Below are 27,544 nucleotides of genomic sequence, written 5' to 3'. Positions count from 1 at the left end.
TAGTGTGGGGCACAAAATTTCAACACCTGGTGCTGCCTCAATATAGCTGTGTGCTTTCGTCACTGGGCTCCATTGAAACAGCTTCTCCATGCGAACCAGGAAGTGGCCTCTCCAGGCAATGGAATGACTCTTCTTTTCTTATCTCTGTTGCTGCGATCTCCTGGGCGATGTGGACGTCATTGAATGTACATGTGTACTCCGTCTTTTTCTCTCCCTCCCTCCATGTAGCCCTAGGCACTGGCAACCCACGCTATGCCACTGTATCCACCTTTGTCTCTGGCCTGACCCACCCACGGCACGTGACCCATCTGGAAGGATGTCCAGAAGGGAATGAGGTCCTCAAGAGAGCGTCCAGAACGTTGTGCGCTTGGCCAGAACCTTTGTCAGGGGGCCTCCCATCAGGGATAGACTGCTGGGCCCAAGCTGCTAGGTCAGGGTGATCTCTGGACAGGCCTTCCTCCATTGCAAGGCCTCGCCTCGCCACCCTTTATAACTCCTTCGTTTCGGAAAGCGGGAAGAGAGCAAATTTAGCTAATGCGTTTGGAGAAGTGTTGAATGTAAAGCTCAATTTATGTAAAGCTTGCATTGTGCGGGGCTGTACGTGGCGGTGTCTTATGCAGCTCCTGGCGTTTCCGTAGCACGGATAATACTTATAAATCTCTGAATCTTATTACATCTATTAGCGTTCGGCTCTCCCTGTTTGGCATTCATTTAGCATGGTGTTTCGAGGAGCTGCCGGAAAGACACGATACTGACCCCAGGCACTTGGATTCCGCGCCTGCGTGTGAAGCACCCCTATCTGGAGCCTTTTGTCCTTTGCCTAGAGCACCTCTGGGCTGGAAAGGTGACTTAGGAGACCTGTACGTAACCAGGCGAAAGCAAGGAGACGGTGTTGCACTGAATGAGCCTCTGCTTCTCTTGGGAGGAGGCAATCACCAAAAAACGTACACATGATGTGTGGTTTGTATTTCCTAGCCCTTGCCATCCTCCTCTGCTTCACACGCCCTGAAAGCCAATGTTCCTAAAAGGTTTTTCCCCTCCCATAGTAGCCCCTCTGCTATCTTCATTTTGTTTTATTGCCTTTTCCATTACCACAATATCCCATAGTTTATGGCTCCGTAGAATAATTGGCTTGTCTCTTGCAAGGGTGTCGTGTGTTGTTTTTTTGCTTCTGATTAGACAAAGGGCTGTTGGTTGAGCATCAAAAGAGCTGGAGGGGACAAGAAGCCATTTATTTCCGCCTCACCTGCTTGGCAGGGGTCTCCTCTCACAGGCCATTGACCTATGTCCTCTGGTCCACAGTCTAGATCATTGCGGTAGGGAATATTTTTCAGTCCAGGCCCTCAACCTTCGAAGGAGCAACAAATGTCAATTTTATCTGTTCATTTGGCTAGTTTCCATGCACACTCACACAATCATCTCTCTACCCTCCGTCCAGGCAAGCAAGAGGCTGTGGTCAGCGCTCAATGGCATGTTCCAGTTAGGCAAAAACTCTCAAGCTGTGAAGCAAGGCTAGTAAGGGCTGTGTCCTGGGAAGAGTTTCACAGGCCAGATTGTGAGGCCTGTGGAGACACATCTGGCTCCAGGCCTGAGCTTCCTCTACCCTGTTCTATATAAGCCAGAAAAGTAGTTGCTCCAGATGACTCAAGTAAGCAAGCCAATCAGCACACTTTGCTGCAAACGGTTGCAGTTTGTTCAAGGCAGTGTCCTCCCTCCCGTACCCGCACATGCTAGATTACATAATATTGAGTTGATTGTATTAAAAAAAAGTCCAATGATACAAGAGTAGATGTGAAGGGGGACACATTTTAATGCACTGACTAGAGGATCTTAGTGGTTGCAGTGAAGCCTCAAGACTGGCTGAGATGCTCTGATGTCACAGAGAGGTTGCACAGATAGGAGTTTTTGGCTGCCATTGTCTGAGTTGCGTTTATGTGAGAGAAGGTCAGAATTTTTTTTAAGCAGGGGGCTAAAGTTGGAAAAGAGAGAGCAGGACAGAGAAACATGGGTTGGAGGAGAGGATCAGGAGAGAGAAAGGGAAACTATGCTGAGCCAAGGAGTAAAGATTGTCACGGCCAGCAGCTTGAAAATTAAGAAGGAATGGAGGTTATATATTTGATTTGAAGCAACCGGTCAACTCTTCTGCTTCAGGCCTTTTGCTTAATATTGCACAATTCCTACAGCAAGACACCTCTGTGCCCCTTGCGTCCTTTTCCCTGGTGGCAGGTGAGGGTGTGGCCCACTCATGTGATTATGTTTCCACATATAAAGCGGGTGTAGGGAACCACTGTCCCTCCAGATGTTGCTGAGCTGCAGCTCCCATCACCCCGTCCATTGGCCATGCTTCCAGGGGCTGATGGCAGTTGTAGTAGAGATTTCCTGCACTGCGGGGGGTTGGACTACATGACCCTCAGGGTCCCCTCCAACTCTACGCTTATACGGTTCAATGAATCCCCACACTGGATATAAAGACTTTGACCTCCCCAGGGCTGAACTTCTAAATCCAGCCTGGAAGCCACAGTCCCAGGCTTACCCCCAAACCCTGCTTATCTCACTTATCTCTGACATAAGAAGCAAATTGTGACAAGGGCTCTCCACACATGCTCAGGAGCACTCCTTTGCTCAGTAGCTCAGAAATCTGGCGAGGTGGAATATGTTCATGTGGCAGCTCCAACACCCTCTGTAAATGTTTATAATTTTGACTTGCCGATCAGAAGGTCGGCGGTTCGAATCCCCGCGACGGGGTGAGCTCCCGTTGTTTGGTCCCCGCTTCTGCCAACCTAGCCGTTCGAAAGCACCTCAAAGTGCAAGTAGATAAATAGGTACCTCTCCGGCGGGAAGGTAAACGGCGTTTCCATGCACTGCTCTGGTTCACCAGAAGTGGCTTAGTCATGCTGGCCACATGACCTGGAAACTGTCTGCGGACAAACACCGACTCCCTCGGCCAATAAAGCGAGATGAGCGCCGCAACACCAGAGTCGGTCACGACTGGACCTAATGGTCAGGGGTCCCTTTATCTTTACCTTTATGCATGAGTTTATTCTTCACTGGTAGGCAAAGAGGGGCTCGGGTGCTGGTACTCAGCCCAGGCGAATCCCCGCTCACATTAAAGCACCACTCGCCTCCCGTGAACGTCATGGTAACCCATTCTTCTCTTCCTCTCCCTGCACTAGCCAGAGCTCAGGAGGTCCAAGCTGAGAATGTGACCGTGGCAGAGGGCGGCCAGGCCGAGATCAACTGCAAGCTCCACCAGTACGATGGCTCCATAGTGGTGATCCAAAACCCATCCCGCCAAACGCTCTTCTTCAACGGCACACGGGGTAAGAATGGGGCTTCGGGAACGGTGGGGTTGTAGGCTGGGCTGACAAGAAATGCCACCCACTCAATCCCAGGCCTGCCATCTGGACCAGCACCAGCACCCCCTACAGGTCAGCCCACTACAGTGCAACCTGCTGCAAGAAGAGAACAAGTATGATATCAGAGGTGCTTGCAGAGCACATGGATCGAGGCAGGTTAGCCAAGCCAGATGCCTCATGGGGAAGCAAGCACACAAACAATGTTCTTCCTTTGGGTCACTAGCCAATCTGACCTGGGCAGTGGGGAATTGATCGGTTACACCCTGAACTTAAGAACAACCCAGTCAGAGTCCAGGGCTGACCCAAGATAGCTTGAGAACTGAGGAAGAAAGTCCAGACGGCACCCTCCCTATGCTAAGTGTATCCAACTACACACTAGGGCTGGGCGATATATCGATATATCATCCAAAACAGGATTGAAGTCCGTATCGGTTTTGGAATTATTGACCTTTCAATATATTGTGAATATATCGTGTAGGTGTGGGTGTGTTGTGCAAAAATCACAACATGGGAAACACCATGAAGCCAGCCAATTCTTCTCTTGATTCCTGTAGCCCCTGTTAACCCTGCCAGCTCAGCTCTCCCCTGCCTCCTGCAGGGGGCAGCGAACTACAAGATCAGGCGCCTGCAAAAATCCCAATACGGGGAAAACCGCAAAGCCAGCCATTGCCTCTACGTAGCTCCATTCTTATTTCAGACATTGTGATATATCTGTATATCATGATGTCTCGCTAGTGATATATCACTATGTTGAAAACCAGATATCGCCCAGCCCTAGACACTTCTGCAGCTTTCGGTAGCAGCCCTAAATCTTCCTGCCTAAGGGATCTGCTGCATTTTGCCTAATGGTAGGTTTGGCGCGGACTGAGTGATCCTCACTTAGAGAAGCCATGAACTGCACCTCCATGCCACCTGGCATCTTGTCTCAAATAGAGACAGTCCCTCGTACTTGAGAGAAAGTGGGGAACCCCCCTCCCCAAGACGGTATTTTTATTGCTTCTTATGTATTTGAATTCTATGGAATGCAAGTTGCAGCATGAAATAAAACATAAGAAATAAAAGAAGCAATGGAAATACAATTGAAAACTGTACAGCATCACAGCCTGATGACCCTCTTCTCATTTCACTGGTCCATAACATGAGACGCCTTTTCCTCACCCTCCTTACAGCCCTGAAGGATGAGCGGTTCCAGCTGGTGGAGTTCACCCAGAAGCAAGTCCGCATCGTGCTCTCCAATGCCCGCCTGGAAGATGAGGGTGGCTACTTCTGCCAGCTCTACACAGAAGACACGCACCACCAGATCGCCATCCTCACTGTGCTGGGTATGTGCCACTTTCCCGCTGCTGCCACCTCTGCCTTCTCTGCCACAGCTGCCACCGCCCTATTTCGGGATTGCAACATAAACTGGAAGAAAGAGGAGTTACAGTACCATATCCATGAATAATAATAATAGTTGTTATTATTCCTAAAGCACCCTCTTCGGTCCACCCAGATCCTCTGGGTCTTCTGCAATAATCGAGACACATCACAGATACATTAAAGCCAATTAAGTTTTTTTAAAAAATAAAAATACTAACAAAACCCACAAGCACAGTTCTCAGAGAATCATGGAACTGGAATGAAATGGGGTGATCCTCTAGCCTAACCTTTGACTGGGCTCATTGCCAGAAGTGTTGGCAGAGGAGATGGCTAAGGAAGGATGGAGCCACTCTAGGTCTACGTGGAACAACAGAAGCCTCAGAAAGCACTGCTTGCGTATATATTCAGCTTGTTAAATCCAACTAAAAAGTTAGTGGAATTGAAAGATGTGGCAGGTGTCCAAATAGTTTTTCATCCAGCCCTGGTACCTTTGTGACCTTCGGCCACAGGATGCTGGAAGGTGGGAGCAGGTTAGCAAGAAGGTCAGTCCGTTCTTACCTTGTGGTGTTATGATGAATTAAGGCCAACACAGGCCTTGTGCAAAATTTATTTATATCCCCACCCTTCCAAAGGAGCCAGGTCAGCAAGCACACCTGTGATAAAGCAATCCAAACATATTTTTAAAGAAATCCAAAATTTCGGATTTTTAAAAATATATATATTTTGAGGGGAAAGGGTCCCGGAACTCTGTTCCAGAGAGTTCTGGCTGAAAACAAAACCCTGGTAATTATAATAATCTCTCTCACACACAGCTTTCATAGAATCTTAGCGTTGGAAGGGACCCCAAGGGTCATCTAATCCAACCCCCTGCAATGCTGGAATCTCAACCAGATCATACAGATGAACATCCAACCTCTGCTTAAAAACCCTCAAGGAAGGAGAGCCCACAGCCTCCTGAGGGAGAGTGTTCCACTGTCAAACAGCTCTTACTGTGAGGAAGTTTTGCCGAATGTTTAGTCGGAATCTCCTTTCTTAAAACTTGAAGCCACTGGTTCGAGTCCTACCCTCTGGAGTAGGAGAAAACAAGCACGCTCCCCCTTCCATGTGACAGCCCTTAAGATATTTGACATGGCTGTTTATCTCCTCTTGGTCTCCTCTCTTCCAGCTCTTATCAAGCAATTCTGCATGATGTCATGTCGCTTGAGGTGTGACTAGGCAGGCCTCAGGTTGCTGCGCCTTCTCTTCCAGCAAGACAACCAGCTTTCACTTGCTGCAAGTGTTCTGCTTCCTGTTCTCTGGCAGAAGGACAAACATGGCACAGGTGTTACAGGTCACTGCAGCAGCTCCCTTGCCCTCCATGTCTCTGGCCCTATGCCCACCAAGAGACAGAACTCTGGGCCTCCCCCTTAAACTCCCTCGCTAAACACCCCTGTTTGTGAGGTCTGGTCACGAGCTCCCAGGACATGCGCTGAGCTAAGTTTGACTCCCCCCAGAGAATTCTGGGAAATTTCATTTGTTCAGGGCTCTGGGAATTGCAGCTCTGTGCACAACAAACTAAAGTCCCCAGGATTCTTTAGCTATAAATATATGGTGTGGTGTGGATGCGGTGAGATGGAGAGGGAGACAGAAAGCTGCCTTGTCAAGTCAAATCGCTAGCCCGCCTCGCTCAGTCTCCCTAGGCTTTCAGAAAGGAGGCTTCCCGCAACCTTAACTGAGACCTCCTCCTGCATGCAGAGACCTTCTGCATTCCCCAGCCTGTAATTTCAAGCGCCTACCTAACCTCCCACACAATCACTAGACATTCATATGCTTCTTTTAAGGCCAAGCATTGACACCCCGTATGATCATGCTCCGAATCAGTATGCTGTATAATTTACCCAAAGGAAGGGGTGGGGAAGCCTCCACATTCTGCACTAACAGAAGCTAAATCAGGTATTCTTAGGAAATTATGCAAATGTCTGCTTCTTTTCCATAATTCTAATTTTGCAACTGGGCGAGGGGTGTGTGTGTCTGCGACAACCAAGAGCAATGCAGAGCAACAGAATCCCATTTCCTGACTCTCTGATATTCTGTTCACTCGCATCTGTGGCTTCTGAGGTGTTATTTTTTTCCACCCTAATTTAAGGCCTAGCAGCTTTTGTTTTGTTTTTGACCTGAAAGTGGAATTTCCCAGGATGCATTTCTACTGGTGATCTTGAGGAATCCTGGAACAGTCACAGAGGCCCACCTGAAGAGCTCACCACCCTTGCCGTTGGACCCCCTAGTTCAGTGGTGGGGAACTGGCAGCCTTCCAGATGATGTTCCATCTTCTCTGACCACTGGCCACACTGGCTGGGGCTGGTAGAAGCTGCCACTGGGGGTTACCTGCTTACCCAGGGACAGGGCCTTCTCAGTGGTGGCTCCCCATTTGTGGCATGCCCTCCCTAGTGAGGTGCATCTGTCTCAGCCATTGGGTGGCTGAAAGGTCTGTTGCTGGAAGCGCTGGAATTATTAGCTATGAGAGTTGGGTTATTGGGTTTCCTAAATAAAATTTTAACTGGGTTTTCTTTTTTGAAGGTTTTGCCAGGGTTTTTTTTTTAAAAAAATGACATGTTTTAGTTCAGGGGTGGCCAACTTCCAAGAGACTGAGATCTACTCACAGAGTTAAAAACTGGGCCTCTTTGGCGGGAGCCAGTGATCTACCACAGACGTTCACTGATCTCAGTGTCTACCTCTTGGACATGCCTGTTTTAGTTGTATGCTATTACAGACGCATGGGCTATAAATTGAATAAAACATTTGAAGGACCACAGGTTGCCCCACCCTTCTCCGGCTGGGTTTACCAGATCCGAGACTGATTTGGGTGCCTGTGGAGGTGATGCTGTGGTGGGATCTGGTGCTGTGTTGGAGACAGCCCCACTGCCTGCCCCATAACCCAACTGCTGTTCCTTACAGTGCCCCCTGACAACCCCTTGGTGGAGATCAAGGAACAGGCCGTGGAAGGAGGCGAAGTGGAGCTCACCTGCAGCGTCCCCAGGTCACGCCCTGCTGCCACGCTGCGCTGGTACCGGGACCGGGACCGGAAAGAGCTGAAAGGTGAGGGAAGGCGGGAGGAATCCAGGGACTTAGTTTCCTGTAGGAGTTTGCTTTGGTCCCAAAGCTCCAGAGCTGTGAATTCCCATGCCAGCTGACCTTCCGAAGTGGAATGTGCAGAACGGGACATAGTTTTCCTTTAGATTTTTCTCCTACTTGGGTGAAGCAATAATAATAATAATAATAACCATCAAAAATGCATATCTTAGGGTAAAACAAATAATTTAGGTTGAAATAATAATAAATTTGGAAACGTGTGCACTGAGATGAAATACATATTTGAATATTATTTTATGCACTTAAAAAAAAATACAGTGGTGGAACAGAATGTACACATGTGAACCTGGTAGGAACTGATCTGTTGTTGGGGACATGAGTTAGCTTAGTACTGGGATATCCAGTTAATGCACCTCCTAGAAGGTGCTGGCTTTTTTTCAGCTTGGGATCGGTTTTAGGGAGCGTCTCCCCAATAAAGTTTGTCATCTCCAAACGCCTGAGGCTGAGGCCGCATCCATATGCCTCTTTAACTGCAGCATATACACGAGCTGAGTTTATTAGCAGCTACTCCTACTCTTCCCCCTGCCTGCCCAGAAAATACTTAAAATAGAAGGGCTTTTTGGCATCTTAAAGGCAGATGTTTCTTTTGGGGCTCCTTTTAGACTGCTTCTGGGTCTCTCCCAGCGCTTCTTGGCTGCCGGGAACAAGTTCTCTGCGCTTGCGTTGGAGGCAAGTAGGAGTAATGTTATGCGCTCCTACCCCTCCCGAGCACGGCGTTTGCATTTTAATTGTATGTAATTTAAAAATTAGAAAAAGAGAAAAGAGCCCCGCGGCAAGGCGTGACGCCTTAACTCAGCTTTAAAGGGACGTTTGCAGGCGCTCGGCGGGGTTGACCAGCGGGGCTGGTGCACATGTCCTTTGTTTCTCCACCCCAGGAATAGGCAGCAAGCAGGAGAACGGGAAAGTGTTCAGCATCACCAACGTGGTGCGCTTCCGGGTGGAGCGCAGGGACCACGGCAGCGTCGTGACGTGCGAGGCCACCCACCCCACGCTGCGTGGCCAGCGGAAGGAGACGCAGTACGTGCTAGATGTACAGTGTAAGTGACCGCAGGGGCCTTGCTGGCGGGGGAAGAGGGCAAAGGCAGGGTTGGCATCACGTGGCAGGGCTGCAGTGCATTCTGGGCCCTGCTGGGCCCCTTTACCCTCCCCTTCTCCTTTGGGTAGGGTGGGCAGAGGTTACGGAGCTGTGGGCCTCTGGCTCTAAACCACTGGGCCTCTTGGGCTTGCTGGTCAGAAGGTTGGCAGTTCGAATCCCCGCAATGGGGTTAGCTCCCGTTGCTCTGCACCAGCTCCTGCCAACCTAGCAATTCGAAAGCACGCTGGGGCAAGTAGATAAATAGGTACCACTGTGGCGGGAAGGTAAACAGCGTTTCCGTGCGCTCTGGTTTCCATCATGGTGTTCCGTTGCGCCAGAAGCAGCTTAGTCATGCCGGCCACATGACCTGGAAAGCTGTCTGTGGACAAATGACGGCTCTCTCAGCCTGAAAGCAAGATGAGCGCCGCAACCCCATATTTGCCTTTGACTGGACATAACTGTCCAGGGGTCCTTTACCTTTTACTTCTCTTGGAGGAATGAATGCCCAGGGCAAGAGAGCAGGGGGCTTCCAAAAGGGAATTTAATGGCTTATTTATTGAATTTCTATACCGCCCTTCATCCGAGGATCACAGGGACGGCTTACAGTATAAAAACACCAAAAAAGCCCACAATGTCATAACAAGCAAAACAATAATGTCCCCACTCCTCCCAGCTTAAAAGGCTGTAGATTGCTTGATTAGCCCTAGGCCTGGGAGAAGAGGAATGTTTTTGCCTGGAGCCTAAAGATATGCAATGAAAGCACCAGGTGAGCCTTCCTGGGGAAAGCTGGGAGTCACCACAGAAAAGTCCTGTCGTCTCCCTCCAGAGCTGCTGCACATGAAGAAAGGCCTGAGATGTTGGTCACAGGCCGGTTCATACGAGGAAAGGCGGGCCTTGAGGTATTGCTGTCCTGAGCCACTTAAGGTTTTATTCATCAAAACCAGCACTTTGAATTGGGCTCAGAAACTAATTGGCAGCCAGTACAAGGCTGGTGTAATATGCTCAAGCCGTCTTGCCCCAGTGAGCAAGCAACCTGGCCACTTCATTGTGAAATCGGTGCTGTTGATGACCCTACAGTTCTTTCTCAGCAACCTTCCAATGTCATCGTCATCTAAGCGCCAGCCCATATGTTTATTTATTTTTACGTTCAAAACGGATTTCCCCTTGCCGTGGAAAATCCAATAAGTGAAAATAACCTGCTCTACATCTGCAGACACTGCTAGTGAATGTGTGAGTGTGCAGGCGCTGACAGAGGAGGTCATGGCTGCTTTGCTCCTCCCTGGTAGCTCTTCCTCTGCGTTTAGCTCTCGTCCCCCACACACCACAACCGCAACCAAGGTTTGCCCTAGGGAGCAGAACCACACACTTAAGGCAAGCCATGGCTTAGCTCAGTGGAGCAGCTTAAACCCCAAGGAGGGGACCAAAGAGGCTGCAATCTCCTCTCTGGGAGCCTGCACACTCACACACATTCATGCCAAACCATTGGTTGGCTCCATGTGGCATGTGGACCAGAGGTCAGTGCAATGCAGGCCTGAGCCTAAACCACGTGCCTTTTAAAAGCAATGCAGAAAAACCCTGGTTCAGAGACCCTGTTCAGTAGTGTGGTGGGCGAACTCAGATCTCTTCTGAAATTTCCTACACATTTTCTTCAGTGGGCTCTCAATTTACTTGCATGTTCAATTTCCTTGTAGTGTAATAAGTGTCATTTTGGTGTTTCTGTTTATATATACTGGATATATAGATCTCCTTACTTTTTATGCATACTGTTTTCTATCGCTCATTTTCGTGGGTGATGCAAAAATCCAGGGAAACTGTTCCAGCCTTCCTTTGCAATCTAACCTTCTTTCTATGGCAAGGCAGCTCTTTTAGAAGGAGGAGGGATGCATGTATTGATATCAGCCACAATGCCAGCGAAAACCTTAATTCCAGGCTTCTAATGGCTCTGACGTCTGAAGGAAGCATTTCCTCTCCACGGCGAGGGTTGCAAATTGTCGGGCCTTGCTTGAGAAGTGTGACTGTTCTGTGCACGGGCTGATTTGTGACCTCCTGTTTATTCTCTCCATTTCCACCCCAGTCGCTCCCACAGCCAGGATCCATCCGTCTCAGGGGGTGATGCGGGAAGGAGACACTTTAGTTCTGACTTGTGACGTCAAAGGCAACCCGCGGTGAGTACTTCCGCAGGATGGGGAAAGCCATAATTAGAGGAGAGGATGGAGGTGGGGTGAGCAGGGGAAGGCAGGTTCTGGAATAGACACACAGGAAGTTGTCTTGGGCTGAGTCAGACAGGTCCACCTGCCTCCAGACTGCCTGTGCTATCAGACAGTCCTGTCTCCTGGGTTTCCGGCAGAGCCTGTCTTTTTCAGCCCTACCTGAAGGCCATTTTCAAAACCTGCTTGACCACAGGCAAAAGAAGTGGGCATAGATGCTTCTCCGAAGCCTCTTCTGCTCTTATTAAAAAAACCCCTACCTGACTATTTCAGGAGAATCTGCTTTGACACTCCAGAGTCCACTTCCATCAGGCCCAGCAACATGCTTGTAGTCCAGCAACATCTTGGGGGGCTGGGCGGGGGGTGGGATGCATCAGGTTAGCCTCCCCTCATCCTCAGGCCCTGCTATTGGGCAGCTGGTAGAAAAGAAGAAGAGTTTGGATTTCATATCCCGCTTTATCACTACCCGAAAGAGTCTCAAAGCGGCGAACATTCTCCTTTCCCCTCCTCCCCCACAACAAACACTCTGTGAGGTGAGTGGGGCTGAGAGACTTCAGAGAAGTGTGGCTGGCCCAAGGTCACCCAGCAGCTGCATGTGGAGGAGCAGGGAATCGAACCCAGTTCACCAGATTACGAATCCATCGCTTTTAACCACTACACCACACTGGAGAGGGGCCACAGCCTCTGAGCAGTAGGCATAACAGAGGGCATTTGGGGCAGGCTTTCCTTCTTCTGCAACACAACAAAAGCGGCACCTGCTGAAAACCGCCCCCCCCCAGTTCTGAAGACCCCCATCCTTGCTCTGTGGCACCTCTTCCCTGTATACGCGGGGCAAATTGTCCTTGCCTTTCTATATCGCTCTGACTGATGGATACAATTCCCGAGCGGAGTTATTACTCGAGCGCCCCTTGATCCAGCCGCTCAGCTCCATGTCCCATCCATCACGGGCTCTGGCAGCGCTTGCCGCAAATAACCTTGATGGAAGGAAGGAAACTGGTGTGTGTTTGTGTGTGCTCATGTGGGGGAGATGAGGCGCTTGTGACCCGCATGGGCCACCAGAGATGGGCATTGGGAGCAGAGGGGTAAGGTTAACACCGGCTGTCCTGACTTCCGCCCTCAGCCCCACGGACATCAAGTGGAGCCGAGCCAACGACTCGTTGCCAGAGCGGGCCTTGACAGAGGGAGAGGTGCTGACCATCCCCAGCCTCAGCATGCTGGATAACGGAACCTACCTGTGCCAGGTGGCCAACAAACATGGCCGCTCGTCGGACCAGTATGTGCTGGTGGTTTACGGTAAGCAACACGTGTTCTCTGCTGCTCCAGAGCTCCCCTCTCCTAAGCTCAGCCCAGAACCTCCGAGTTCACTGCTGTCCTGATGTTCACATGCAGCGGGCGAGGAGTTAAAAGTCTGTTTCAGGGTCCGGGGGAGGCGGGGGGGGTCACATGACAGAACGCTTTTAAAACCCCGCACATAGAAAGTTAGCCTGTCAGGGAGAAACATTTCTGCTTGCCAAATATTTTTTTTCCTTTGTTCGGGTGATGCGCTAAGTCATGTGAGATTTATAGTTAGCTGTTTCTGATGACCAGACCCCCCCCCCCAACCACACCCTTTCTTTTTTCCAATTTTTTAAATTGCTTTTCCAAATTTATAACAAACAAATAAGAAAACATTACAATATAAAACAGAAAACAAACAAACATTTATCCTCACTGTTAATATCCCAATTTCCCTATCATTGTTAAGTAACTTCCTTGAATCCCCCTAGCTGAGTTTCCATATAGGTCATTGTAGCAGTTTTCCAATACTACTTTCAAATAAAATTAACTTAATTGAGTAACATCTGTGGAACCACACCCTTTCTTCCTGGTCCAGATTAAGGGTCTTAGGTGCTGTCCCCTAATGCCAGGGGTGGGGGACCCGTGACCCTCCAAATATCAGTGGAGTGCCAGTCCCATCACCATCCTGGCTGGGGCTGGTGGGCCTCCAGTTCCTTACTCTTGCTCCTATGGCAGCGTCTCTCAACGGAGGTGTTTGCTTTCCACCTGCCAGGAGGGCAGCCAGAAATAGGGTAGGCTCAGGTCCTCTGCCCTGGCCCATACCAAGGTATGAAGTTCGCGGAGGGCACCGCCTCCAGCCACCCACCCCGCCTCTCACACCTTAACCTTTCCCTGTCTTTGGCAGACCCCGGGGCCATTGTGGAGGCCCAGACTTCAGTGCCCTATGCCATTGTCGGGGGCATCCTGGCGCTCCTGGTCTTCCTCGTCATCTGTGTGCTTATAGTCATGGTGTGGTGCTCCATCCGGCAGAAAGGTCAGTGTCGGAACCATGGTGCCAGCCGGGCAGATAAGAGACACGAGTGCTGATTTATAGAAGGAAAGCTGGGTTGCTCCATCTATCTCTCACCACTGATCTGAGAAACTGCCTTGCAGCACAGTCATTTCATGTGTGTGTCTCTCTCTGTGTGTATTCAAAAAGCATATTTCTAGCCTTTGGGGTTGGAGCGAGGAGCTTGAAATGATAAAAGCAGGGAGACCCCGCAGGGCTTGGGAGTGAGGCTTCCTGCCACCGTAGGAAGGACTTTGTGGCTCCTAAAACCAGCCTCTCTCACAGTCTTTCCCAATCCTCTTTGTACGTGGGGAGGAGAATGCTACGGCTGTGTACACAATTGCCGGCTTAAAACACAGCAAGGTAGGGTTTTTTCTCAATTCGGATCAAAGGTGGTTTGCGGAGAAATGGATCCAAGCTTAGTATTTCAAAAAAACACACCCAAAACCTACAGGATGCAGAATGTACAGGATGTGTGTACACCACCTGCATTTTTCTTCTAGCCACTCACAGCCAGCTGCAGATTTCGGAGAGGAATTCTTGGGCAAGACACTTAAAGAGTTCCCATTCTCCTTGTTGCCTCTCGCTTGCCCTCTCCCTCTGACCCCAGTCTGCACCTCTGCCCCCAAAGGAAGAACGAGAAGCAGAGAAATCTGCTCCTTTGGTTCCCACAGCTGGTTGGAGAGGGCAGGCCAGCCGCTCTTGGCAGCAATCAGGAACGTGAGATTTCGGGGCTCAGTCAGTGAGTGAAGCTACCAAGCCCTGGTGCCAGCTTGCGGTGTAACCATCTGGTTGGTTTGGGGTGCATGTGTTTGGATGGGGGAACGTTCTGCTCTCCTCCAATTGCCACTGCACGCCCCCTTGGCTGTGGGTACACTCGCTAGAGAGCAGAACCTGATATTCTCTGCCTTCCAGAATTCCTCTTCCTTGATCGTAGCTATTGCTGAAAGTTAAGTCCAGTGGGGACGTATTTGTGACTAAACACCCGTGAGGTCCCATTGCACATGCATAAGTTGGTGATGTGTCTTCAAAGCCATTCCAAACTGAGGGTGACAGAGTGTGGCTTTCATACAAACAGAAATAGTGCCAAAGCAAGGATCTGTTCTCTAGTTGTGGGATGAGGAGCAACACATGTAATTAGAGGTGCGATTCCTGCACTGCAGGGGGTTGGAATGGGAGTCCCTTGGGGTCCTTTCTGAAGTGAAGGACATGAGGCAGGAGTTGATAATGCAGGTGAGCTGTGCATGGTGAGCTGCAAGCGAGCTGCCGGCCAGCTCTGTGGAGGCTCCTTTTATTGACACAATATGCAAACCCAGGCAGATACATTTTGGGCTGTGACCTTTACACATCTTCCAGTCCTGAAATGGGGTGGTACAAAGCTATTTTGGCACCTGTTTCCACCGCGTCATTTTCCCCTTGCACAATTTATGATGAAGGAGACAAAGGTCTCAGAGACAAAGGTCACAGACAGGACACCGCAGACTACTGAGACCGCAAAAAGTTAGACAGAGGGGAAGATGTTCAGACAGCTGAGGCTGCCCGCGGGCGGGGAGTGTGCTCCACACCCAGCGATCATTCCTACACCTTTCCAAATCTATGATTCTATGAATGGAGTCACCTTAGCAAGATCTTGAGTCTCCTCCAGGGCATTGCTTGTGCCCAGACTTCTCCTCAACTCACACCCACCCCCGTCCTCTTTTTACAGGCTCCTATCTGACGCACGAGGCAAGCGGCCTGGACGAGCACGGAGAAGCCCGCGAGGCCTTTCTGAACGGCGGCGACGGCCACAAACGCAAGGAGGAATTCTTCATCTGAGCCTGGGAGAGGGGAGGGGGAAGGGGAGGGGTGCTGGGGGCTGAGCGCTGGGGGCAGAATGGCCGAGGAGGGGGAGCGCCGAAGGCAAGGGGGGGGGAGAGACATTTATAGAAAAGCTGCCACTCTTGCTGGGGGAGGGGAGGGAGGGGGAAAGAAGGGTTGGATTAAAAAGAGAAAAAAAACGCTTAAAAAAATATCCATTGTGTAAAAAAAAGGGGGGGACACACACATGGCCACCACTTGTTCGGTTTTATTTTTGAAACCGAGGACTTTAGCCCCACCCCCAGCTATAAAGCTCCGCCTCCTGCCATTGTCTGACTCCTCCCCCTCCATGCCCTCTGCACCAGAGCTATTTCCTGTTACTTTTGGGGAGGATGTATGCGTGTGTGAGAGAGAGAGTGTGTGTGCATGGCCCCACTTCAATAAAAAAGAGCAGGAGGCTGGGATAGCCACAACCCTTTTCTCTTTGGGGACAGGCAGAGCCCTGTGAGAGGGCTTGGGTCTCTTTGTAAATAGCGTAGAAGCCACCCAGCGAGGGAGGGGGAGAGGCCACCCAGAGATCCAGGGCTGCTGAGACTGCGAGGGTGGGTCACGGTGTCAAAGGGCCCTTCCCCTTGGAGGGACTGTGGCCCGTTAGCTCTGGGTTTGCTTGTTTGCTTTTCTTTCCGATATTAGCACTGAGTTTCAAAATATCTGGGGAGGGAGATGGGGCTAACATATTTTGCTCTGGAACGCCAGGATCTTCCCAGCAGCCCTGGGGGAGACTCTCAAGTTCAGGGAAGGCAGCCAGGGGGGAGAGAGCCATTCTGTGAGTTGGGACCCCCCTCGGGTGTGTTTTGCCCCCAGCCGCTGAGGAGGGGAGCCGCCGGGTCGGAGTGTTTGGCGTGCAGCATGACAGGAGCGTGAGGCTGGGAGTCGCCGGATCGCCTTGAGTTCTCTTCAGGGCGCCTGGCACCATATCTCTCTCAGCCGCACCTTTCCCCCCACTGCTAAGCCCAGGGCCGCTCAAGCCGTGTGGGGCCTTATGAAGCAAGTTGGACTCTTTTTTTTTTCTTCCTTCAAAGCCATGATAGTTTGGGGAGGGAGAGGGAGGGTGGGAAGAGGAAAGGGGGTGTCTCTGTCTGTCTCTGTCGTCCTTGTTATGTGATGTGCCCAGCTGGGGACAGGCGATGGGACTACGGAGCCCCATCGGCGCATTGACCCCCCACAGCCCACACTTTGTCCTTGACAGCCAAGCGTTGCCCCCTGGCCCACAGCCCAGCTTCTGCAGAGAGTGGAGGACATGGGAAAAGAATTTGCATCCGTCTGAATTTGCCAACATATGCAGATTTGACTGTGGCCAGTTTCAGCTCCTCCTCCTTCTCCTCCTCCTCCTCGCCTTTGGGCCTGGTGGCCACGATGGTATGCCATCCCATCCCCAGACCCCGAGAGAGAAACCGCTGTGTCGCTCGCAACACCCCCTTGCCCCTTCCTCCCTCCCTCTCCGCTCGGCCTCCCTCCCCGGAAGCAGCTGGGATCGGCGAAGAAGAGCAGGACGAGAGGCTCAGCAATAGGCACCCCTCCCTCAGCACCTGTCTGGATGTTGCTTTCATGGGTTCAGCCTCCCCCAAGCACAGCTGCGGTAAAGGGTCATTTTTTAAGCGAACCCCTGTTACAAACGGCTGCTCTGCCCCAGAGGTGGCTGCAATGCACTGCTGCAGGATGCAGTGCTGGTGATTGCCAATGGGAGGAATCCCCTGTGGAAATGGCTGCTCCAGAGGCAGTTGCCGCCTCACCCCATGGTCCAGCCCCACGATTGAGCGTTGAACCACAAAAGGGGGTGCTGAACCCCGTCTCTTCCCCGCTCCCTTCTCCCCCGCCCGCACTCCACTCCTGGTCTTCTTGGTTCCTTCCATCCTTGCCGACGTCCCTCATTTTGTGCCAGTAGATGCCCACTCCTCGCTTTCCCTCGAATTTCCATCCCACCCCCTTTCCCTCTGTCTTTTGTCTGGGGAACAAAACAGAAGAAAAGAAACCGACGTGTGATTCTGTGTCCGTCTCTGGCTCGCGGTTTTTATTTTATATTGTTTGTGTCTCGGAAGGGGAGATTAAAAAAAAATGAAAAGAATGGAAAATATAATAATTAATATATAACTGGGGGTCGGGAGTATGCAGGGGGGCTTGTTCCTCTGCAGCCCAAGACTGTTTCCCCCACGCCCGAAAGTTAATATATATGTAAATATCTATGTCTGCCTTTTAACCACCTTTGATACTTCAATAAATCCCCCTGATTAATTCTTTTAACACCAGTGGTTGTGGTATCCTTGTTCATGAGTGCGTGCTGTGGAAGCGGTTCTGGCTCTGCAAATGCAAAGAACACGAGAACTGACCTGGATCAGGCCAGGGGCTCATAGAGTCCAGCAACCTGTTTTCCCAGAGGCTAGCCAGACTCCCATGACAGGCCTAAAAGCAGGACCTGAGCCACGCAGCCCCCTCCCCTCCTGTGGTTTTCAGCAACTGGTATTCAGAAGTGGAGGTAATGATGTGAGCTCTCTTCGCCTGCCCAACTCCCCAATCCTTCAAGAGTTGAAGCAGACAAACTGAGAATTCTTCTCCACTGCATCCATCTCTAGCCAGGTGCCCAGTAAAAGTGGAGAGGAACAGGGTGGGGGGGGGCTATTATTTTCCAGTCTTGGAGCCCCAACAAGTTGCCCAGCCTCAATGTCCTTTGGAGCCAACCCCATGCAGGAGATCCAACTTGTTTTCCTGTGTCGGGGATGCTACTGACAGAGCTTAAAGCAGCAGCAAGCAAATTCAGTGCTTTTGCCGTCACAATCTTTCTGCTGCAAAAGCGGGGGGGGGGGGGGGGAAGAACAGACATATGAAGCTGACAGGGACAGCATAGCCCCGTGGGGGTTCACTGCCGCCGCTCAGCCAAACGCCAAAGCCACTCTCATCCGCGGAAGCGCGGAGGCTCCCATTTCACAGATATGAAATGGAGGCTGGGAGAGTGTGCTTTTCCCCCAACCAAGGCTGCACAAGAATCTGTGCCAAAAATTGGATTCGAATCTGTGTTTTGCCGGATCCCATTCTGTCCTCTAGATCGGCCTCCTCATGTTCCCTCTCTGAGGGCCTTGGGGAAGTGCCTCCCAAACCCCTCTGATTTATTTTCACGGTTATGTTGGGGCTTGAGAGATGCAGCCATAGCCCCAGGCCACCCAGCGAACTTGGGTGCTGAGTAGTTCCCTATCCAAAGCCATTGTGCTCATCTGGCTCTTCCTGCAATCCCTAACGCTCCGTGGCCATTCTGCCCCACTACTGTCCCAGTCGTGGATTCTTGCTCCTCTTGTCCACGTTCTTGCCCCATAACATGCTGCATGCACTGCTCTCACATCTTTATGCAGCATCTATACGCACACACACCTGCTCTGCCCTGGTCTTCTGCTGTGCCTGTTTCCAGTCCCTGAACAAATGCGCTAAGCCCCCATTTCGGCTGAGGACGGAGAGCCTTGCACATTAGTTCCTGCTTTCCCTTCCATTTCTCTCCTTCACTCTCATTTTTATTACTCCGCCGGGTCCCTCTACGCGTCCCCCATCTGTCATTCTGTACAAAACTCTCTTCTCGTGGAAAACATTCCGACTGGGAGCTACCGGAAAAAATATTTTAAAACAATTGCAGGAGTGGGGGGAATTTAATGTTCAACAAAATGGCATAAATTCTGGGTTTGCGGCACTTTCTGCTCGCGTTTGCCCAAGAAGCTGGAGTGGCAATCTAGGTAAAAGCAACGGACCCAGCACTCCATGCAGTCCTCCTGCCTTGGACTCCGTTATTCCTGACCTACAGCTGTGGTTTTCCCTGGTCAGGATCAGGCCAAGAAGCCCATCTGGATCATGCCCATGACCTCATCTATTGGTGTGGTCTCCATTTGAGATACCTTTTGCGCCCTCTTGGCTGATACTCGCCAGCTCTTGTCGTGACACCCGCATGATTTTGAGTGACGAAGACCAAGACGTGCCTCCCAGCGTGATGAAAACAGTTTGGACAGATGCACACTGCATTCCAAGGCATGAGGGGGTCGGAGAACAAATAATATACAGTGGTACCTCGGGTTAAGTACTTAATTCATTCCGGAGGTCCATTCTTAACCTGAAACTGTTCTTAACCTGAAGTACCACTTTAGCTAATGGGGCCTCCCGCTGCCGCCGCTCCGCCGGAGCATGATTTCTGTTCTCATCCTGAAGCAAAGGTACTATTTCTGGGTTAGCAGAGTCTGTAACCTGAAGCGTATGTAACCCGAGGTACCACTGTATATCCAAATCACCAGCTCCAGGTTACATAAGAAGAGTCTGCTGGATCAGGCCAATGGTCCATCTAATCCATCATATTGCTATCAACAGTGGCCAGCCATACCATTTTGAGAGCCTGCCGTGTCCGGATGTAGCAGCATTTTGGGGCAGGGTACCCAGCATGTTTTCCTCCAGGTGTTCCTGAACAACAACCCTCAACATCCTTGGCCATGGTAGCTGAGGCCCATTGGAGATAGGGTTGTCTGGAGAACACCATGTTCGCTATCCCTGGTCTGGGGCATTGTGGGAAATTTAAATGGCAGCACTCCTTCCGGGGGGGTGAAAAGGGGGGGAGGGCGCACCATGTTAACAGTCCAAAGTGACTTGCAGTGGAGCATTGTGAGAAATCGAAAGGGAGGCACCCAGCAGTCCAGTGCTCACTGGGGCAAACATTGGTTTACTGGGATCCCAGTGGCTGCCTGAGGATGCCCCATGCTGACATTCAGGGCCGGCCCACCCATGAGGCAAAGGGAGGTGACTGCCTCGGGTGGCAGGATCTACAGGGGAAGCAGATCAGCCTTGAAGGAATGCACCACCCTGTGGTGGCATCAAAGGCCGTAGCAAGGCTGTATCTGCCTCCTGTCTTGGTGAGCAGGAGGCCCTGCTGGTCTCTTTCCACCTTTCTTCTGCACTTCTCCTTCCTTGGCTGGGGAGGGGCGCACCATTTTGTAGCTTGCCTCGGGTGTCAAAATGCCATGAGCCGGCCCTGCTGTTGCCAAGGCTGTCACTCGTGCCTCCACACATAGACTAAGGATGAAGGCAGGTAATATGGTAAGGAGCACAGCAGTTTAGAAGTGGAGGAAGCTTCTCTGCCCAGGAAAGAGAAGCCTTGGGCTGCCGCGAGTGTGTGTGTGTGAGATGCTCAGACCGCTTTCATCGCACTTGAGTTTCTGTTTGCCTGTCTCGGTGTGCCCTTTCGCCTGCCTTTTCCCCGTTCCGGGTCACAGCGGTGAACTCTCTTAAGCTGGAGGCAGGCAAAGCTGTCTGGGAATCACATCGCTCCTAATGAGTCTCGCTGTGCTCATTAGCGGGCGAGTGTCTTCCCATCATCACAGTCCTGGGCTTCGCTGGGCAACTAATACGACCAGATGCCCAGCTCCACCACCGCAGAACGGCCAGTCCAAGGCTGAGCAGCCGAGAAATGAAGGCTCTTGAAAAGTGGAGGAGGAGGGAGAAGAATTTGCCTTCTAGAAAAAGAAAAAAGAAAGGGACCACCCTCCTCTTTTCAGGCCCCGGCCCTGCCTGGGATTGCAGCGTTCATTTCCCTGGCCTGAATTTACCTGCAGCGCTTTCTATCTTGCTGGATCACAGCCCTATTTCCACTTAACCTAACTCTGCCCCTCTCCAGAGATTGTTCTCCACAACAATGGACCCTTTTTTCTATCTGTCTCGTGCTTCCAGGTCATCTTTGTGGCTTTGTCCATTCTGGATCCTTGCTGCAGCTCAACCACTTTGATAGGTGTTTCTAGACAGTAGCTGTTTGAAGGCCCTTGCCGTCGTTCTCACATCCAGGCCCTCAGAGCATTAAGAAGCACATACATACCCTCCAGCATTCGTCAGATGAAAATAAGGACATGTCTCACTTCCCCCAACTGACCCTCCTCAGCCCCCCAATTTTGGTCCCCCCTCCCCACCCCGCAGAGCATTTCCTGTCAGAAGAAGGACAAGGGCCACCACACCTATGGGACACAGCACACATCCCCTCCACTGTTCTGAAAAAAACAAAACACAAATCCAGATTTTATCTTATTTTATTCTGTGGTAGATTTACAAGAAGAAAAACACACGAATAAATTAATTTTGAAGAAGAAGAAGAGGGAGTTTGGATTTGATATCCCGCTTTATCACTACCCAAAGGAGTCTCAAAGTGGCTAACAATCTCCTTTCCCTTACTCCCCCACAAACACTCTGTGATGTGAGTGGGGCTGAGAGACTTCAAAGAAGTGTGACTAATCCACAGTCACCCAGTAGCTGCATGTGGAGGAGTAGGGAATCGAACCCTGCTCACCAGATTATGAGTCCACCGCTCTTAACCACTACACCACACTGGCTCTTTTGGGAAAGGGGTAAGATTAGATGCGGACGCACAAAGCATTTTTTTTTTAAATCAAGACTCCTTCTATCCTGCTCTGCCCCCCCCCTTTTTCCAACCCAGCCCTGTCCTCTGCCTTCCCCTCAGAGCCAGGACATCAAGCAGCACAAAAAGGGGACGTGGTGACGCTGTGGGTTAAACCACAGAGCCTAGGACTTGCTGATCAGAAGGTCGGCAGTTCGGATCCCTGCAACGGGGTGAGCTCCCGTTGCTCGGTCCCTGCTCCTGCCCACCTAGCAGTTTGAAAGCACGTCAAAGTGCAAGTAGATAAATAGGTACCGCTCCGGCAGGAAGGTAAACAGCATTTCCGTGCGCTGCTCTGGTTCGCCAGAAGCAGCTTAGTCATGCTGGCCACATGACCCGGAAGCTGTATGCCGGCTCCCTCGGCCAGTAAAGTGAGATGAGTGCCGCAACCCCAGAGTCTGCCACGATGGGACCTAATGGTCAGGGGTCCCTTTACCTTTACCTTCTGCCAAAAGGCTGCCGGAGCAGCTTGAAGGCAATCAAAACAAGGCAGTCTCTACCTGCAGGATTACAGTCTGAAAAAACACCACCACAACACACAATAGGACAAGGAGGAAAGAAGCCAGGACCCCAAAAGCAGGACCTGTGCACAACAGTTAAGAATCATAGAACTGTAGTGTTGGAAGAACCACAGGGGTCATCTAGTCCAACCCCCTGCAATGCAGGAATCTTTGGCCCAACGTGGGGCTCAAACCCACAGCCCTGAGATTAAGAGTCTCACACTCTTCCAACAGAGCTGTATCCCTACTTGTGATTCTGTTCCACTGGTACTCAAAGACACTCTGCTCCTGCCAGTGGAGGTAGAACACGGATACCATTCCATTTTTAGCGCAAAGTTTAAGTAGCTCCTGCTTATCAGTTTTGGTAAAAAAACACACGCCTGCCTGTGCTCCTTTACCTGGCTTCTGCGGTACAGAATAAAAAGACCTACCTGACCCTTGGCCCTTTTTATTAGCCTTCCACCTGTGATCGTTTGAGAAGGCCCCACAGCCCTTGTGCAGCTCTTCTGCAGCCTCTTCCGAATCAGGCCGCTGGGCCCATCTGTCCCCGAATCCCAAATGTCACGGCGACCGGCAGAACAAAGATGGATGGCGCCTGATCGTTGGGGCAGCAAACTCATCTCGGAATCAAATTGTTCCTAACGAGCCTCATTCTGCTCATTAGCAAGGTGAGTGTCTTCCTGGCCTCTTGGTCGAGAGGGTTTCCTTGGGTGCCTAATCCAATCAGCCCCCAGCCACTGTCGGGGCAGGAGCAAAGCGACCGGTTAAGATGCCGAGCGGATAAGAAGACAGGGACGTTTTACCACCTGAGGCAAAGGACAAGACGCACCCTCCCTCCCCATGTAGAGAACCTGACTAGACTGAATAGTGGCTACGTTGACATCCCCTCCAATATCCCTCAGATAAAAATAGGGACATTCTATTCTACAGCAGCATCACTAGGAAAAGAGGGCTTTCTTCTTTGGCACGTTAAGATTTTTATTAAAGTTTTTCATGCTACGGACACCCTTGACCCTCCACACCTCTCAAACTCCAGCCCCCTACGGACCTGCCTACACCCTACAAGCTACACCCTTCCCCACCCAGTCTCTTCAAGCTGCCACCTTCTCTTCAGGCCTGTCCTGGCTCACTTTCTCCTTGTTTTCATTTGACATGGCTGGCAGGACGGATGGCTGGAGGCCCGCCGGGCCAGAGAGTCACAGCCTTCCATGGTGGGGACATGGATGGTGATGGTGGCAACCCCATTGCCTCGCTCCCACTTCCTCCTTCGCCTCTTCCTGCTGCTGCTAAAGGTAAAGGGTTATGTCCAGTCAAAGGCGACTATGGGGTTGCGGTGCTCATCTCGCTTTCAGGCCGAGGGAGCCCGTGTTTGTCCACAGACAGCTTTCCAGGTCATGTGGCCAGCAGGACTAAACCGCATCTGGTGCAATGGGACACCATGACGGAAGCCAGAGCGCACGGAAACGCCGTTTACCTTACCGCCGCAGCAGTACCTAATTATCTACTCGCACTGGTGTGCTTTACGTTGACAGGAGCTGGGACAGAGGAATGGGAGCGCAACCCGTTGCACAGATTCGAACTGCCAACCTTCCAGTCGGCAAGCCCTAGAGGCTCAGTAGTTTAGACCACAGCACCACCCGTGTCCCTCCTTGACCCTACGCAACCCTGGACCACTACACCACCGGGTATAGCAACATGCTCCTTTTTAGTGTTGTAATCCAGGGAGAGTCTTGAGATTAGAACCAGGTTCTGCCCAGGGAGAATGGGCAGGATATGATGGGATTACGCCATGGAGGGACAGAGGGCTCCCCAGCCTCTTTAGGGTACAGACAACAAGAGGCCATAGCTGTGAACCGAGAGAGCTGCAAGGAACGAGATTCTTGGAAAAGGAAAAGCGGGCGGCGAGTGGGACCTTTCTGCCGCTTCCTCTTCAGGAACATGTCTCTCGAGCAAACCTAGAATTAGGATGGTAATTGGTTTTCTGTGTTTTCATTGATTTGCACGCAGAGCTCCATCAGAGCGTAGGCTGCCTGGCCCAGCGACGCACAGACAAAAGGCAGGTCCCTGCCCCGAGGAATTGGCAGCCTAAATTTAGACAGTGGGGCAGGAGAGGCAAGGATAAGGAGAGGGCAAAGGCAGCCTTCCTTGCGTTTCCACTTCTGCATCAGCTGGCGATGAGGGATGAGACTTCATGGAAAAGTTGAGGCTGAACTTTGATAAAAGGAGAGTGACAGGGATGTCGATGGCACAGGGGGCTCGAGCCTCAGGTCTTCTGTGCCAGGCCTCCGATAAGCCCCTTCCTCCCCTTTTTGGTGAAAAATAAATAAATCATAGAATCTTAGAATTGGAAGGTACCCAAGGGGCATCTAGTCCAACCCCCTGCAAAGTCCCTGATTAAAGAAGTAGTGGGAAATGGTCAGCCTCTGTGCCAGATGTGGCCTGCCAGACCTCCCCATGTGACCCATTGGACTGTTTCCTCCATGCCCCATACACCTGCCCCACACTGTGCGATGACTGGTGTGGAGCATATAGACATGCAGCCAGAATCTGCCCTTCAGAAAACAGGATTGAACTTTGTATTCCATCAGGTGATACAGGGAAGTTCAATCCTTCTTGGTGGCTTGACTGGGATAGCTCAGCCAGGAGAGCACGAGACTCTTAATCTCATGGTCGAGGGTTCAAGCCCCATGTTGGGCAAAAGATTCCTGCGTTGCAAGAGGGGTTGGACTAGAAGACCTTTAAGGTCCCTCCCATCTCTACAATTTTATGATTCTCAGGTGAACCAGGAAAAAAAAAATAGCGATATTTATTTCCCTGGAGGTGGGGGGAAGAGAAGAGAGATAGAAGAGCAGCTGAGGGCTGTACCACCCCATAGAGAGGGCTGGGGTAGGTTGGGCCTTGAGGAAACAGGGTACAGTGTCTGAACAAAGCGCAAGGTGATGAGAGAGATGGAGACCTCCAGGAGAGCTTCGTCAGTAGGAAGGGAGCGAAGCATGGGAGAGGAATCTGCTGTGGGTTATCTGGCATTATAAATTTGTAGCCTGCCCTGGGTATGAGTAGTTGAGTCTTCTTTCTACCAGACCCTCTTTGGGTTCAGTATTTGGGAAGGAGAGTAGGGAGAAGGGGGGGCGGTCCTCTTGTGTTTCCAGCCCCGTGTAATTATTCTTCAGGATCACGTCTCTCTCTCTCTCTCTGGCGACGATGATGATGTAGCCACATCCTCTTAAAATGCACTGCAGTTTTGCAATCTAATCTTGAATACATCCAAGAGAAAATTGAGCCTTGCTGTCAATCACTCCTTTCCCCGTTGCTGGAAGCTGAGCGCACGCCACGCCACTCCACACCCCCCCCCATCCCTCTTTCCTGAAAGCTGAAACGGTGCCTTTTGGTGGAGAGGGAGAAGGGAAGGACCGGGCTAGGCTGAATTTCAAAAACAATATGTTGATACGGCAGAGAGGAAAGCTTCACCCGTTGGATGACAACCTCTGTCCTGCAACTGTCCAAAGCACAGGAAGCCCTACTGAAGTGGGAGGACATTTAGCAATGCAAACTGTGGGGCACAGCTCTCTCTCCTGCTTGCATCTGCAACTGAAGTTCCCTTTCTGCAACGAACTGGTTTAGAAGGCTGCCTGGCAGTGCCGCCTCTGCCCCTTTTGCAGAAACTCTGTTCTCTTTTTGCAGTCATGGACACCAACTTTCATGGCGGCCATCAAATGGCAACAGCTCATAAGACTGGGCTGCATGCATTACATCCCACATTAACTTTTACCGCTCTCTCTCTCTCTGCAAACAGCTCCCTACTGGGCACTGGGGGCAGGGAAGGAGGGCACCCACTGTGCTAATCATATGCCCTCCCCTCTTCAAATCAACTTGTCATTTTTGAGGGTGGAACTTGGGAGTTGTAGTCAGAAGGAAGTCCCAGTGCATTCCATAGGGCTCGCTCCCCGAAAAGGGCAGGGGGGTAGGATTGCAGCTGCTGGCACAAAACCCTCTTGCGTCTCATGTCCTGGGATTCAGCGAGAAATGAAATTACTGCAAGAGATAGTTGGGCAGTGATGACTGACGGCAAATGACTGAGGCATCTTTTAAGCTACACTGAGCGTGTTGGCAATATTTGTCCCTTATAGTAAAGAAATTGTCTTTAATGGCAAAGCAGGGTCAGCTAAGGGCTATGAAGTATCTTGGGGAAGATACAGCAAATTTGTTTTCTCGTTGCTCCAGAGGGACTGAACCATTGGATTTGAATTACAAGAAAGGAGACTATGGCCAAACGTTAGGAAGAACTTTCTGATGTTAAGAGCTGTTTGACAGTGGTATGGTATACTTCGGAAGGTGGTGAGCTCTCCTTCCCTGGAGGTTTTCAAACACAGGTTGGATAGCCATGTGCCAGGGATTCTTAAGTTGTGATCCATGTATTGCAGGGGGTTGGACCAGATGACCTTTGGTGTTCCCTGCAACACTGCAATTCTATAATACTTTGAACCGACATAAAAGCTGCATGGAGCTTTCGGCTCAAGGGCATTTGTGCTACAAGGTGTGATTGCAAGTTCCAATTGTCCCAAACTATTTTACAAGACCTCACACAAGTTGGACAGAGAGGGTTATGTCAGGAGAAAGAATATGCTGAGCATCATCTTACATCCTTGTAGACCAGTGTTTCCCAACATTGGGTCTCCAGCTGTTTTCAGACTACAGTTCCCAACATCCTTGACCGCTGCTCTTGCCAGCTAGGGATAATGGGAGTTGTAGTCCAAAAACAGCTCGAGGCCCAAGTTTGGGAAACACTGATGTAGACAAAAACAGGAGCCGCCTCATTACACTGCTTAACTCTGCTTTCCTCAATCTAGTGCAGGCTTCCTCAAACTCGGCCCTCCAGGTGTTTTTGGCCTACAACTCCCATGATCCCTAGCTAGCAGGACCAGTGGTTATGGATGATGGGAACTGTAGTCTCAAAATATCTAGATGGCAGAGATTGTGGAAGCCTGGTCTAGTGCCTTCCAGACATTTAGGACTACAAATCCCATCATGCTTAGCCAGTGTACGTGCAGTTCAAAGCAGATGAACCATAGAATCATAGAGTTGGAAGAGACCACAAGGGCCATCGAGTCCAACCCCCTGCCAAGCAGGAAACACCATCAGAGCACTCCTGACATATGGTTGTCAAGCCTCTGCTTAAAGACGAAGGGCACTAGATTGTGGAGAGCTTGCTGAATGCACTTCCGAGTTTCTATTAAGTGACCTAACAATTGCATTTATACTGTACTCCTCAGCAGATTGCATTACAGTTGGGATCAACACTCTGGGGAAGAGGTTTGCAGTGTACTGTTAGCTCTGC

The 27,544-nt window shown here is 50.9% G+C and overlaps 1 protein-coding gene across 1 annotated transcript in view; it reads left to right on the top strand.

The window, feature by feature from the left end:
• The window catches only part of CADM4 (cell adhesion molecule 4), a 131,783-nt gene extending 114,233 nt beyond the window's left edge, over nucleotides 1-17,550 (top strand). Inside the window, exons 2-9 of the mRNA XM_081922256.1 lie at nucleotides 3,174-3,320; nucleotides 4,526-4,678; nucleotides 7,650-7,790; nucleotides 8,720-8,881; nucleotides 10,994-11,084; nucleotides 12,247-12,419; nucleotides 13,309-13,437; nucleotides 15,158-17,550. Coding sequence (XP_081778382.1) covers nucleotides 3,174-3,320; nucleotides 4,526-4,678; nucleotides 7,650-7,790; nucleotides 8,720-8,881; nucleotides 10,994-11,084; nucleotides 12,247-12,419; nucleotides 13,309-13,437; nucleotides 15,158-15,267 — 1,106 coding nt within the window. The 3' untranslated portion in view covers nucleotides 15,268-17,550. The remainder of the gene's footprint in view (nucleotides 1-3,173; nucleotides 3,321-4,525; nucleotides 4,679-7,649; nucleotides 7,791-8,719; nucleotides 8,882-10,993; nucleotides 11,085-12,246; nucleotides 12,420-13,308; nucleotides 13,438-15,157) is intronic.
• The last annotated feature ends 9,994 nt before the right edge of the window (nucleotides 17,551-27,544 follow it).

This window comes from Podarcis melisellensis (assembly GCF_964234715.1).
Source record: "Podarcis melisellensis genome assembly, chromosome: 8".
Taxonomy (NCBI): Eukaryota; Metazoa; Chordata; class Lepidosauria; order Squamata; family Lacertidae; genus Podarcis; species Podarcis melisellensis.
This window is presented reverse-complemented; position numbering and strand designations above follow the sequence as displayed.